Source organism: Penaeus monodon, chromosome 7 (assembly GCF_015228065.2).
Source record: "Penaeus monodon isolate SGIC_2016 chromosome 7, NSTDA_Pmon_1, whole genome shotgun sequence".
Taxonomy (NCBI): Eukaryota; Metazoa; Arthropoda; class Malacostraca; order Decapoda; family Penaeidae; genus Penaeus; species Penaeus monodon.
Genome location: NC_051392.1, coordinates 55,946,119 through 55,961,118, shown reverse-complemented (window position 1 = coordinate 55,961,118; position 15,000 = coordinate 55,946,119). Strand labels below are relative to the sequence as shown.

Here is a 15,000-nt window from a genome sequence, read left to right as displayed (position 1 = left end):
CGTGTACCCGTCACCCGTGTGCACAACACAGGTGTGCTCGGTGGCCGCTAAAGACTACTTGATCTGGTAACACTGCTAACCAAGCGTGAAATATACACTCACTGCCCATTGCCCGACGGTCACTGCCCATTTGTCTGAATGGCCTAACATGTGATTGTTGTGCGAGTGTAGGGAGAGGATAGTTAGTTGACAAATCTGGTATACGCTTCTGTAGAATGTAGGTTTTACAGTTGATAGTTAAAACAAATAAATATGCTAGACACCAAAGGCCATATAGCACTATGATAAAGTATTTCGGCGAAAAGGTTTAAGATGAGTTAACGATTAGGATAAGTGTAAAGAAGGGGATGAAGAAGAGAAAGAAAAGGAAAGGGGGAGACGAAGAGACCACACAAAATTGGGGCTCAGCCTCCGTCTTCAAAACTTCCCCACGACAAAGGACTTGGGGGAGGGGGTATAGTTGTAATGTTTTAATTGCTTTGTTCTGCTCCTGATGGCGTGTAGTTCTTTATAGGTGTATGCGTTATAAGAATTGATGTTTGGGATGCTGGGATGCACACGAGTGGTACTCCATAATGAACTGACGTGGTCTCCAGCTTGTGATACACGGAGGAATCACTTGGGGAAAAAATATGATAATGACTGGTGTCTACACTTCCCGATTGTACTTTCTGGGACATCCAGTGCTAGAATGATCATATATTTCTTTTCTTTTTTCTTTTTCTTTTCTTTTTCTTGAGAATACTAGTTTGTTCTCCCGAATGATTAAAAACAATCAATAAACAATAAGGTTTCTGTGAAAAGTATAACATGAAGTATTAATTACTAAAATAATTACAATACATTACTTTTAACATCTTCCCTCCCACTGCCAAATAATACACCATTAAACTCGTGTTGTTTCAATTAATATCAAGAATTATGGGATAAATCAAACACCAAGTATGAAAATCATCTGTCATTTTGTTAGAGTGATGTTTTTTTTTATTAAGTACACAGACTATTTACAAAAGATATCTTATATTCTACTGACATTAATGTTTTCATGCTCTTGCATTCTCACACCTTTAAAACCTAGTCTGGTAATATTAAAAATATTATCAATAATATGCAAATTGGACAAAGCCTAACTGGTTTAAGTTACACAATCCCTTCATTTATCTTTCCCTTACTAATGTATATTAAAATCAATAATTTTATCAAGAATTTAAAGCATCAATATTTAAAAGAATTTTATGAATTTGTGATCATTAGCAAAGTCAACAGTGAACATCACTATTGATCAAAGTTGTAAAAGCCGCATAATATCTGAAACACCAGATTACAACCTGTTTCACACTCTTGGAAAAAGAACATACACACAAAGAATTTGTAGAAAATTTTGCTTTGCCTTGAACCAGGCAAGAAATGATCAACAATTTTGTTTTAATACAAAACACTGGTGATCCTCATCACTTCTAATTCTCCGTCTCTTATAATTTCTAATTCATCCTCTTTCTTCAAAAGTCTTAGAAAGAGAGCTAGGGAGAGAGCAAAAGAGAGGTAACGAAGGGGAAAGAAGGGGAGGTATGAAGGAGGAGAAGGGAAGGGAGGGGGAAAGAGAGGTAAAAAGAGAGACAGAGACAGCACACCTCTCACAAACAAGTATTACAAGTAGTACTCTAAATAACATAAATACTAAATTGCACATAAAAAAATTAAAAAGTAACAATGCCCTACCTACTACCGGCATCCTTAAACAACTTATTCAATATGTGTAAATGATAAACGACATTTTACAGCTTACAATTATCCCTAAAATCTACAAGCAAAATCCCCTTTAATAGCTGTATTTTTTTTTTCATTTTTGTTGAAAGCAGATGCAATAAAAAGGCTCAAAAACTGATGTTAGTATATATTCAATAATTAATCAATGCTGTGGACCCAACAAAAGGGGAAAGGGGAGGAAAATAGCAAAATCGCAGGTACAGCTGAAGACTTACAATAATCATAACAATAATCGTAATCATAAAAGTCTTATGGCACTAAAAAATAAAGAATCGCCTTTCCTTTCCTCTTCTTCCGATTTTCAGTGAAATACAAAAATCCTCGTCTATATTATTTTTCAAAGCAAAAGGCAAAGAATATTAATCAGATAACAAAAATATTACAAAGCAGGCAACAGGAAAAGTCTTGGTACTTGTGTAATTCCTTTCCCAACCACGTCCGTGATTATCTTATATTATCATCTATTATCTTGAGGTTCCTCTTTCATCAACTCATGATAAGATGCTTGGTGGAAAAGACTATAACACACACAAAAAAAATATATTGAAGTCTTCACAATCATTCAATCACCTGCGCGTGTTCTTTAACTGCCGCTACGTCACTAAACATTAAAAATTGCACAACTTAGATTAACCAATATTAGAAGACCCTCAGAGAGACTAGAAAAATAAAAGCAATGCGACAAAAGCTCACTTTATCGCATTTCTCTATATCAAACAAGTACAATATCGTAATGACTAATCAGAAAAGTCATCATGACTTAGAACACAGAAATATACTGGGTTTACTTTGCACATGCCAATACTATTTTGGCACTCGAGACTTGCGGTTTTATATTGGCACCTGTATATATAATATATATTACATATACAGTATGTATATATGTGTATGTGTGTATGTATAAGTATATGTAAATGCATGTTTATTTAAATGTGTGTGTGTGTGTGTGTGTGTGTGTGTGTGTGCGTGTGTGTGCGTGTGGGTGTGTGTGGGTGTGGGTGTGTGCGTGCGCGTGTGTGTGCGTGTGCGTGCATGTGTGTGTGCATATGCATGCATGTGTGTGCGTGTGTGTGCATAAGCATGCATGTGTGTGTGCATATACATGCATGTGTGTGTGCATATGCATGTATATTGTATATTGTTCAGTGAAGAGCTAATCAAGAATTGCTATCACTCTCTCCCAAAAAAAATATATAAATTAAAAACAAAATAAAATGATAATAATAATAATAATAGACAATTATAAACTACCTATTTTTCTAAAGTAGGTACAAGTAAGAAAGTATAATACTTAAAAAACGCACATACCTAATTCCATTCTATTTTCTCTTGGTCTCTGTTATCCAACTCCTTTAAATTATATTCACAAGCAAGCAAGCGCATGTGTTTGTGAGTATCTATATGTCTCTGTGTTTGTGGATGTCCTATGTATACTTGTGTAAGTGTATGTGAAATTGTGCAATTCACAAAAACTCAAAATTCCCTGTGGTAAAGACATCTGTCAACACTTAAAAGTCAGTTTAAGAAACAAGATTCTACATATACCAGCTCGTTTCTCCATGCCTGAGTTACTTCGCTGCTATGATTTGGCACAATAAAATGTAAGTACTTGCATTATCATTATGATCAGAAACTTAAATGATATATTGCTTGAAAAGAAATCAAATTAAGCGTATGTATATGTATACATACATTACATAACACACAGATACACGCATATGCACAAGCACAATCACAATCACACGCCCACGCCCACGCCACACACACACACACACACACACACACACACACCCACACACACACACACACACCCCACACACACACACACACACACACACACACACACACACACACACACACACACACACACACACACACACACACACATCCTCAACCTTTGCTAAACTACAGCTTTGTGAGCAGCAGAATTATGGATGGCTACAATTCAATATATTCAGTAATACAGTTCTGTAGTTAATAGTTTCCAAAACACCCTAGCGTTTTAAATAGATCACTGCACTTTCAAAACTTAAATCCTATTACACAATAAGATATTTATAACACTGGGTTTATTACTTTCATAGCAATCAAAGTTTAACTGATAAAGTTCCTACGCAAGCTTTCGTTCACAAATAACACCTAATTACAGCATTTAAAAAGCTGAACCCAACAGCTGCCATTACCCTTGTCACCTATGCATTAGCTACAGCATTCAGATAAGTTGCTACAATAAACGAGGGTGTCCACATCATGTTTCCAACAATGCTTTTTGTTCATCTTTTTAAAAGAGAATAATTATTACAAGCACAAGATAATAATAGGTGACCCAACCCAAGTTTAAATTTTCAGTGATCCCAAACTAACTGAAGAAAAAAATTTTAAAATATAAACAAAAATCAGACATCAGCTCTCAAAAGAATGTAACAGTAATAAAACCCAGTTCATGTTTCTTCGTTTAACAAAAGACAACATATTTGATAACCCCTGACTGCCCAGTTTTAAAGTAGTGTTTGTATAGGCCACTTACTCCCAATTATCTCTGCCCTGCACAGTATATGATGCACTGCTGAGAAAAAACTGTTTTTTTTCCTTGTTCACTTTTACCCAAAATCTGGTAACATCTTAGTTTCCAGGGATTTTTTAAAATTAGCATGAATAGCAAACTATTTTGGGAAAACCCTCTTACTACAGTAAAGGGGGCTGGAATTCCCACTTCTATCTTTGCTAAAATACTCCTGATATATCAGTGGTATCACTGATAAAAAAACAGCTTACTTTATATCATGCATTGACACATTCCAATGCTTTCTCCCCATGCTGTAAACTTTCTGTCACTGTTTAAATTCAAGGGATCATACTAATATATCATTGAAAAAAATTAACATATCCTCCATCTACAAGATGATGGATCACAGTGAATCACATTTAACAATGGAGTATGTGTCCAGGGAATAATTAGCATGGCAAAGGAGTGTCTTTCTATGTGGCAAATGAGCACAATTTCCCAACTAGGAATAAACATATTGCAGATGTAAGTACTGACTTTTTTTTGGTTTTTTCGGGGTAACCATTTACGACAAAAAGAGATCTACCGCAGGCTTATGTACAATTACAAATTGACCCTGTTTTTCCCTGCAAAAAAAATAATAACATCTAAAAAGCCGAGATTCTCCTACACAAAATTTAATGCCCATCAAAACGAAAAGAAAAAAAAGTCCCTTAAATCATACACTGCCCCAACCCAAAAAATTAAAACAATAATCCTCTAAAAAAACAGCCCCTATTAGTTGAGCACTCCTTTTTACAGAAGCAAATTTGCCCTTTTTCTTTTTAAATTTGAACTCATATTAACACAGAATGTCTTGCACATCTTTTTTAAAAAAATATTTCCTCAAGACCTTATTGGACTTAAACACAACAGTGAATAATAAGAATAAACTAGCAAAAAAGTTCATGATACAGTTAAAAAATAAATAAAAATTAACAACAATGAATCTGTTATTAAAGTTTACATGTATGTACAAATACATATTTAAAAAATTGAAAATATGGAACAGACCAAAACATAATTCAGTCACATACGTGAAAGATCTTTCAGTTTTGTTGCCGAGCAAACAATGCAACTTAGATGAGCTAGTGATAATTTTTGAAAACTGCTTCAAAAGAAATCAACAGTGAGCTAAATAAAGCAATATCTAAATTAGCTCTATTTCAACGACAGCACATTTCCCTTTTAACACTGAGGTATCAATAAATCTATGCACGGAATGATATGTTATGACTTGGGTACTCCTACTTTTTTTCCAAGTCTTATCTTTTTAGTGATAATCAACTATTGCACACAATGGAAATCTTTTTGACATCTCCAAGGATAAAATTGTTTATGTCAAAATTTTTTCCACCCCAAATTATAAAATCCTGGTCATTTCTCACACACCACTTAAGTAGAGCAAAGACCCAAGTCCCGTTTCTTCATTTATCAATTTGTGAAAAACACTTTAAACATACCCACTTCTGGCCTTAACCACAAGCCCCTCTTTAGACTCATGCTTGCCAACATATCCTTCCCTAATCTCCAACCGTTTGAGGCAAAAAAGGCCTCACTAGATTTACTCGAAACCTTTCTGTGCTATCTATATATCTTGCCAGTGGCCTTGAGCAGCATGTTGAGTTGTCCTGTGCACTCTCAGGGGTTTGGGTTGAGCTTAAAGGGGATGGAGGTAAAGGACTTCTCAGCTCTGCTCGTACTTCCTCCAGCGGTGGTACAGGACCCCTAGGTTGGCCCAGTAGTTGGCGTTGCCCGGGTCCAGGTTGGTGGCTAACAGAAAGTGAGACTCAGACTCTTCATAGCGGCTTAACTTGCCTAGGGTATTGGCCAGATTGAAGTGCAGGGCTGGCTCACTCGGTAAGTGCCTGGAGAGACAGGGTGGATGTAATTATCAGAAGGCAACATTCCTACAATCAATCCATCAAAGAGTTGCAGTAATTAGTGACTGGTGTCCCCTTAGACCTCCAACAAAAACCCAAACACTCTCTCGTACCCCGAGTGCCTTATCCGCCACATCAATTGCTGACTGGTAAGGCCCTGTGAGTCAGCAGAATCAGCATGTTGGTCCAAGCTACAGCTAGGGAGGGCTTGAGGGAAGTGGCATTGGTCCAGGTGGCCAGGGCAGCACTGTGGTCACCCTTCTCCCCAAAACAGATTGCCCAGGTTGTACAGGCCGGTCTGGGTACACCTGAGGGAGGGGGAGGAAGAAGGCTAAGGTAAAGGTGGCTTGAACGTTATGCAAATATTTGAGGATTTGCAGTGTGTATATATGTATGTATGTAAGTAAGTATGTGTATATGTATGTATGTGTGTATTTTAAAGTATTATAATTATAAATATAAATATAAATATATATATAAATTAATATATATATATTTTAAATATATTAATAATAAAATATAATATAAGTTATATATATTATATATTATAAATATATATATAATATTATATATATTATATAATATATACAATAATATAATGATATAATATATATATATAATAATAATATATATATATATAATAATATATATATATAAATAAATTATAATAATAACTATATATATATATATATTAATATATTTTAATATATATATATATTATATATATAAAAATATATGTAATATAATATAAATATATATATTATATAATTATATATTATTTATATATATTATTATTTTGTAATTATATTATATTTAATATTTTGTATATATATATTATTTCTAGTGTATTATATTATATATTTATATTCTTCTATTATATAGATATATCTATATTCGATATATATATACTATATATATATATATTCTATATATTATATCATATCTATCTACTATATATATTATTATATATTATCATTATCTATATATTATATATATATATATATATCTATATATAAATCTTATTAATATATATATCTACTATATATATATATATATATATATACATATATACACACATACATACATATACACATACTTACTTACATACATACATATATACACACTGCAAATCCTCAAATATTTGCATAACGTTCAAGCCGCCTTTACCTTAGCCTTCTTTCTCCCCCTCCCTCAGGTGTACCCAGACTGCCTGTACAACCTGGGCAATCTGTACTTGGAGAAGGGTGACCACAGTGCTGCCCTGGCCACCTGGACCAATGCCACTTCCCTCAAGCCCTCCCTAGCTGTAGCTTGGACCAACATGCTGATTCTGCTGGACTCACAGGGCCTCTACCAGTCAGCAATTGATGTGGCGGATAAGGCACTCAGGTACTGAGAGAGTGTTTGGGATTTTGTTGGAGGTCTAAGGGGGACACTCAGTCACTAATACTGCAACTCTTTGATGGATTGATTGTTAGGACATGTTGCCTTCTGATAATTACATCCACCCTGTCTCTCCAGGCACTTACCGAGTGAGCCAGCCCTGCACTTCAATCTGGCCAATACCCTAGGCAAGTTAAGCCGCTATGAAGAGTCTGAGTCTCACTTTCTGTTAGCCACCAACCTGGACCCGGGCAACGCCAACTACTGGGCCAACCTAGGGGTCCTGTACCACCGCTGGAGGAAGTACGAGCAGGCTGAGAAGTCCTACCTCCATGCCCTTAAGCTCAATCCAACCCTGAAGAGTGCACAGGACAACCTCAACATGCTGCTCAAGGCCACTGGCAAGATATATAGATAGCACAAGATAAGGTCGAGTAAATTCTAGTGAGGCCTTGTGCCTCAAACTGGTTGGAGATTAGGGAAGGGATATGTGAGGCAGCATGGAGTCTGAGAGGGGCTTTGTGGTAAGGCCAGAAGTGGGTATGTTTAAAGTGTTTTTCACAAATTTGATAAATGAAGAAACGTGGACTTGGGTCTTTGCTCTACTTAAGTGGTGTGTGAGAATGACCAGGATTTTATACTTGTGGAAATAATTTTGACATAAACAACTTTTATCCTTGGAGATGTCAAAAAGATTTCCATTGTGTGCATAGTTGCATTATCACTAACAGATAAGACTTGGAAAAGTAGGAGTACCCAGTCATACCATATCATTCCGTGCATAGATTTATTGATACCTCAGTGTTAAAAGGGAAATGTGCTGTCGTTGAAATAGAGCTAATTTAGATATTGCTTTTACTTATGCTCACTGTTGATTTCTTTGAAGCAGTTTCACAATTATCACTAGCTCATCTAAGTTGCATTGATTGCTCGGCAACAAAACTGCAGATCTTTCACGTATGTGACTGAATTATGTTTGGTCTGTTGCCATATTTTCAAGTTTTTATATGTATTTGTACATACATGTAAACCTTAATAACAGATTCATTGTTGTTAATTTTTATTTTTTTTTAAACTGTATCATGAATCTGTGCTAGTGTTATTCTTGTTATCACTGTGCTGTTAAGTCCAATAAGGTCTTGAGGACTTATTTTAAGAAAGATGTGCCAAGACATTCTGTGTTAATATGAGTTCAATTAAAAGAAAAAGGCAACTTTGCTTCTGTAAAGGAGTGCTCAACTAATAGGACTGTTGTTTAGAGGATTATTGTTTTAATTTTTGGATGGGGCAGTATGATTTAAGGAGACATATTTTTTTTCTTTTACGTTTTGATGGGCATTAAATTCTGTGTAGGAGAATCTCGGCTTTAGATGTTAATTATTTCTTTTGCAGGGAACAACAGGTGTCATATTTATGTAATTGTACATAAGCCTGCGGTAGATCTCTATTGTCGTAAATGGTTACCCCGAAGAACCAAGAAAAAGTCAGTACTTACATCTGCAATATGTTGATTCTCAGTGTAAATTGTGCTCATTTGCCACATAGAAAAGACACTCCTTTGCCATGCTAATTATTCCCTGGACACATACTCCATTGTTAAATGTGATTCACTGTGATCCATCATCTTGTAGATGGAGGATATGTTTATTTTTTTCAATGATATATTAGTATGATCCCTTGAATAAGCAGTGACAGAAAGTTACAGCATGAGAGAAAGCATTTGGAATGTGTCAATGCATGATATAAAGTAAGCTGTTTTTTTATCAGTGATACCACTGATATATCAGGAGTATTTTAGCAAAGATAGAAGTGGAATTCACAGCCACCTTTACTGTAGTAAGAGTTTGTACAACATAGTTTGCTATTCATGCTAATTTTTAAACATCCCTGAAACTAAGATGTTACCAGATTGTGATAAAAGTGAACAAGGAACAAAAGACAGTTTTATCTCAGCAGTGCATCATATACTGTGCAGACAGAGATAATTGCAGTAAGTGGCCTATACAAACACTACTTAATACTGGGCAGTCAGAGTTTATCAAATATGTTGTCTTTTGTTATCTGAAGAAACATGAACTGGGTTTTATTACTGTTACATTCTTTTGAGAGCTGATGTCTGATTCTGTTTATATATATATTTTTTCCTTCAGTTAGTTTGCATCACTGAAAATTAAGCTTGGGTTGTGTCACCTATTATTATCTTGTGCTTGTAATAATTATTCTCTTTTAAAAAGATGAACAAAAAGCATTGTTGGAAACATGATGTGGACACCCTCGTTTATTGTAGCAACTTATCTGAATGCTGTAGCTAATGCATAGGTGACAAGGGTAATGGCAGCTGTTGGGTTCAGCTTTTTAAATGCTGTAATTAGGTGTTATTTGTGAACCGAAAGCTTGCGTAGGAACTTTATCAGTTAAACTTTGATTGCTATGAAAGTAATAAACCCAGTGTTATAAATATCTTATTGTGTAATAGGATTTAAGTTTTGAAAGTGCAGTGATCTATTTAAAACGCTAGGGTGTTTTGGAAACTATTAACTACAGAACTGTATTACTGAATATATTGAATTGTAGCCATCCATAATTCTGCTGCTCACAAAGCTGTAGTTTAGCAAAGGTTGAGGATATGTGTGTGTGTGTGTGTGTGTGTGTGTGTGTGTGTGTGTGTGTGTGTGTGTGTGTGTGTGTGTGTGTGTGTGTGTGTGTGTGTGTGTGTGTGTGTGTGTGTGTGTGGGCGTGGGCGTGTGATTGTGATTGTGCTTGTGCATATGCGTGTATCTGTGTGTTATGTAATGTATGTATACATATACATACGCTTAATTTGATTTCTTTTCAAGCAATATATCATTTAAGTTTCTGATCATAATGATAATGCAAGTACTTACATTTTATTGTGCCAAATCATAGCAGCGAAGTAACTCAGGCATGGAGAAACGAGCTGGTATATGTAGAATCTTGTTTCTTAAACTGACTTTTAAGTGTTGACAGATGTCTTTACCACAGGGAATTTTGAGTTTTTGTGAATTGCACAATTTCACATACACTTACACAAGTATACATGGACATCCACAAACACAGAGACATATAGATACTCACAAACACATCCCGCTTGCTTCTTGTGAATATAATTTAAAGGAGTTGGATAACAAGGACCAAGAGAAAATAGAATGGAATTAGGTATGTGCGTTTTTTAAGTATTATACTTTCTTACTTGTACCTACTTTAGAAAAATAGGTAGTTTATAATTGTCTATTATTATTATTATTATAATTTTATTTTGTTTTTAATTTATATATTTTTTTTGGGAGAGAGTGATAGCAATTCTTGATTAGCTCTTCACTGAACAATATACAATATACATGCATATGCACACACACATGCATGTATATGCACACACACATGCATGCTTATGCACACACACGCACACACATGCATGCATATGCACACACACATGCACGCGCACGCACACGCACACCCACACCCACACCCACACCCACACCCACACCCACACCCACACCCACACCACACCACACCACACCACACCAACCCACACCACACCACACCACACCACACCACCCCACACCACACACACACACACAAAACACACCCCACACACACACACACACACACCACACACACCACACCCCACACACACACACATTTAAATAAACATGCATTTACATATACTTATACATACACACATACACATATATACATACTGTATATGTAATATATATTATATATACAGGTGCCAATATAAAACCGCAAGTCTCGGTGCCCAAATAGTATTGGCATTGCAAAGTAAACCAGTATATTTCTGTGTTCTAAGTCATGATGACTTTTCTGATTAGTCATTACGATATTGTACTTGTTTGATATAGAGAAATGCGATAAGTGAGCTTTTGTCGCATTGCTTTATTTTTCTAGTCTCTCTGAGGGTCTTCTAATATTGGTAATCTAAGTTGTGCAATTTTTAATGTTTAGTAAACGTAGCGGCAGTTAAAGAACACGCGCAGGTGATTGAATGATTGTGAAGACTTCAATATATTTTTTTGTGTGTGTTTATAGTCTTTTCCCCCAAGCATCTTATCATGGTTGATGAAAGGAACCTCAAGATAATAGATGAAAATATAAGATAATCACGGACGTGGTTGGGAAAGGAATTACACAAGTACCAAGACTTTCCTGTTGCCGCTTTGTAATTTTTTGTTATCTGATTAATATTCTTTGCCTTTGCTTTGAAAAATAATAAACGAGGATTTTGTATTTCACTGAAAATCGGAAGAAGAGGAAAGGAAAGGCGATTCTTTATTTTTTAGTGCAATAAGACTTTATGATTACGATTATTGTTATGATTATTGTAATCTTCAGCGTACCTGCGATTTTGCTATTTTCCTCCCCTTTCCCCTTTTTTTGGTTCCAGCATTGATTAATTATTGAAATATATACTAACATCAGTTTTTTTGAGCCTTTTTTTGCATCTGCTTTCAAAAAAAATGAAAAAAAAATACAGCTATTAAAGGGGATTTTGCTTGTAGATTTTTAGGGATAATTGTAAGCTGTAAATGTCGTTTATCAATTTTCACATATTGAATAAGTTTTTTAAGGATGCCCTTAGTAGTAGGGCATTGTTACTTTTTAATCTTTTTATGTGCAATTTAGTATTTATGTTGTTTAGAGTACTACTTGTAATACTTGTTTGTGAGAGGTGTGCTGTCTCTGTCTCTCTTTTTACCTCTCTTTCCCCCTCTCTTCCCTTCTCCTCCTTCATACCTCCCCTTCTTTCCCCTTTGGGTTTCCTCTCTTTTGCTCTCTCCCTAGCTCTCTTTCTAAGACTTTTGAAAAAAGAGCATGAATTAGAAATTATAAAAGACGGAGAATTAGAAGTGATGAGGATCACCAGTGTTTTGTATTAAAACAAAATTGTTGATCATTTCTTGCCTGATTCAAGGCAAAGCAAAATTTTCTACAAATTCTTTGTGTGTATGTTCTTTTTCCAAGAGTGTGAACAGGTTGTAGTCTGGTGTTTCAGATTTTTGCGGCTTTTACAACTTTGATCAATAGTGATGTTCACTGTTGACTTTGCTAATGATCACAAATTCATAAAATTCTTTTAAATAATGATGATTTAAATTCTTGATAAAAAAATTTTTGATTTTAATATACATTAGTAAGGGAAAGATAAATGAAGGGATTGGTAACTTAAACCAGTTAGGCTTTGTCAATTTGCATATTTTTGATAATATTTTAATATTACCAGACTAGGTTTCAAAGGTGGTGAGAATGTAAGAGCATGAAAACATTAATGTCAGTAGAAATAAGATATCTTTTGTAAATAGTCTGTGTACTTAATAAAAAAAACATCACTCTAACAAATGACAATGATTTTTATACTTGGGTTGATTTATCCCATAATTCTTGATATTAATTGAAACAAAAAGAGTTTAATGGTGTATTATTTGGCAAAGGGGGGGGAAGTGTTAAAAGTAATGTATTGTAATTTTTTAGTAATTAATACTTCATGTTATACTTTTCACAGAAACCTTATTGTTTATTGATTTTTTTTAATAATTCGGGAGAACAAACTAGATTCTCAAGAAAAAAAAGAAATAAAAGAAAAGAAAAAAGAAAAGAAATAATGATCTTCTAGCACTGGATATCCCAGAAAGTACAATCGGGAAGTGAGACACCAGTCATTATCATATTTTTTCCCCAAGTGATTCCCTCCCCGTATCACAAGCTGGAGACCACGTCAAATACATTATGGGGGGACCATCGTGTGCATCCCAAAATCAATTCTTTTAACGCATACGCTTTAAAAAACTACACCCCCATCAGGAGCAGAACAAAGCAAATTAAAACATTAGAACTATACCCCCCCCCCCAAGTCCTTTGTCGTGGGAAGTTTTGAAGACGGAGGCTGAGTCCCAATTTGTGTGGTCTCTTCGTCTCCCCTTTCCTTTTCTTTCTCTTCTCATCCCCTTCTTTACATTATCCTAATCGTTAACTCATCTTAAACCTTTTCGCCGAAATACTTTTCATAGTGCTATATGGCCTTTGTGTCTAGCATATTTATTTGTTTTAACTATCAACTGTAAACCTACATTTACAGAAGCGTATACCAGATTGTCAACTAACTATCCTTTTCCTACACTCGCACAACAATCACATGTTAGGCCATTCAGACAAATGGGCAGGGACCGCGGGCAATGGGCAGTGAGGATATTTCACGCTTTTGGGTTTGCAGTGTTACCAAACAAGTAGTTTTAGCGGCCACCGAGCACACTTGTGTTGTGCACAAAGGGTGACGGGTACACGGAGACCGAGCTTAGTGAAGTCCATTAAACGTTTGGTTTGGAAAATTATTTGTTACGTGTTTGCCTGATGGGACTGCCCGCTCGTCTGGATGGGGCCTTAGGAGAATTCAATGCCAAAAATAAACCGTTCATACACCAGGGATATAAAAGTACGGGGACTAAACATGCCCACACAGCTCCACACTTTCCCTCAAATGACAGAAAAAAATAAACCCATACCAAACTCCCCCCCCCCCACACACACAATGTGAAAGAGAGAGAGAGAGGAGAGAGAGAGAGAAAAGAGAGAGAGAGAGAGAGAGAGAGAGGAGAGAGAGAGAAAAGGGAGAAGAAGAGAGAGAGGAACAATCGGCAAAAAATCTGTCCTCCTATCCCTCATCATTGCGACACGCCCAACCAACAGCAAGCGTCCCTATTGGATGCAATTCCCAGCTGAAACTTCAGAGGCACCTCCAGCCCAAACTTCTCATAACCACACTCACCATGGCCACAGATTAAACGACTCTATACTATTCACAGAAAGAAGACAATACAAGACGAAACCCCCAGAAAAACGATTGTAACAATTTTTAAGACCTACGGCACAGCACAGAACGATATCAGGCTAGCATGTTAACTGTGGCCCGTATGTGTGTCTGTGTGTGAATTTACGTATTTTCATCATTTTCCACAAAAGCATTAAAAGAGAATCCTCCTGCCCGTGCGTGTAGGCTGGGTTGGTCCAAATAAGAAATTGCTTTCGATCAATTTTATTTAGAAGGTACACGAGCTTCTCAAATTATTTGGGGTTAAGTGACATCTCAATTATTTCTCTTTGCTCCATCTTCGTAACATTAAATGGATTATGCATCATGGATTAGCAACACGCATACACCCTACACAAATACGCATAAACACGCGCAAACACACAAACACTCACACACACACACTAATCCTAATCATTAGCATTCGCAACCGTGGAAATATCTGTCGAGTCGTAAGGGAAACAGTAAGCCAAGATTTTGCGGGCCATCGACAAAACGTGTTTTCCGCGTCTCCCGGTTGAGAAACCAAGCGCCTGTTATTGAAAGCCGGGAAGGGCTTTTTTTTAATGTTGAAAAATCAG

At 35.8% G+C, this 15,000-nt stretch overlaps 1 protein-coding gene across 1 annotated transcript; it reads left to right on the top strand.

Annotated features, from left to right (window-relative positions):
* The first annotated feature begins 7,343 nt into the window (after nt 1-7,343).
* On the top strand, nt 7,344-10,632 carry LOC119575484 (protein O-mannosyl-transferase TMTC4-like). The gene is made up of 2 exons (XM_037923133.1): nt 7,344-7,584; nt 7,717-10,632. The coding sequence occupies exons 1-2, from the start codon at nt 7,517-7,519 to the stop codon at nt 7,994-7,996; spliced, it is 348 nt and encodes a 115-aa protein (XP_037779061.1). The 5' UTR covers nt 7,344-7,516; the 3' UTR covers nt 7,997-10,632.
* Nucleotides 10,633-15,000: the final 4,368 nt, after the last annotated feature.

What these genes read in the sequence shown, in the direction of transcription:
- LOC119575484 (XM_037923133.1), top strand. Translation starts at nt 7,517, where the DNA reads ATGCTGATTCTGCTGGACTCACAGGGCCTCTACCAGTCAGCAATTGAT. An exon ending in GTGGCGGATAAGGCACTCAG is followed by an intron (nt 7,585 to 7,716) that starts GTACTGAGAGAG and finishes CTGTCTCTCCAG; the next exon opens with GCACTTACCGAGTGAGCCAG.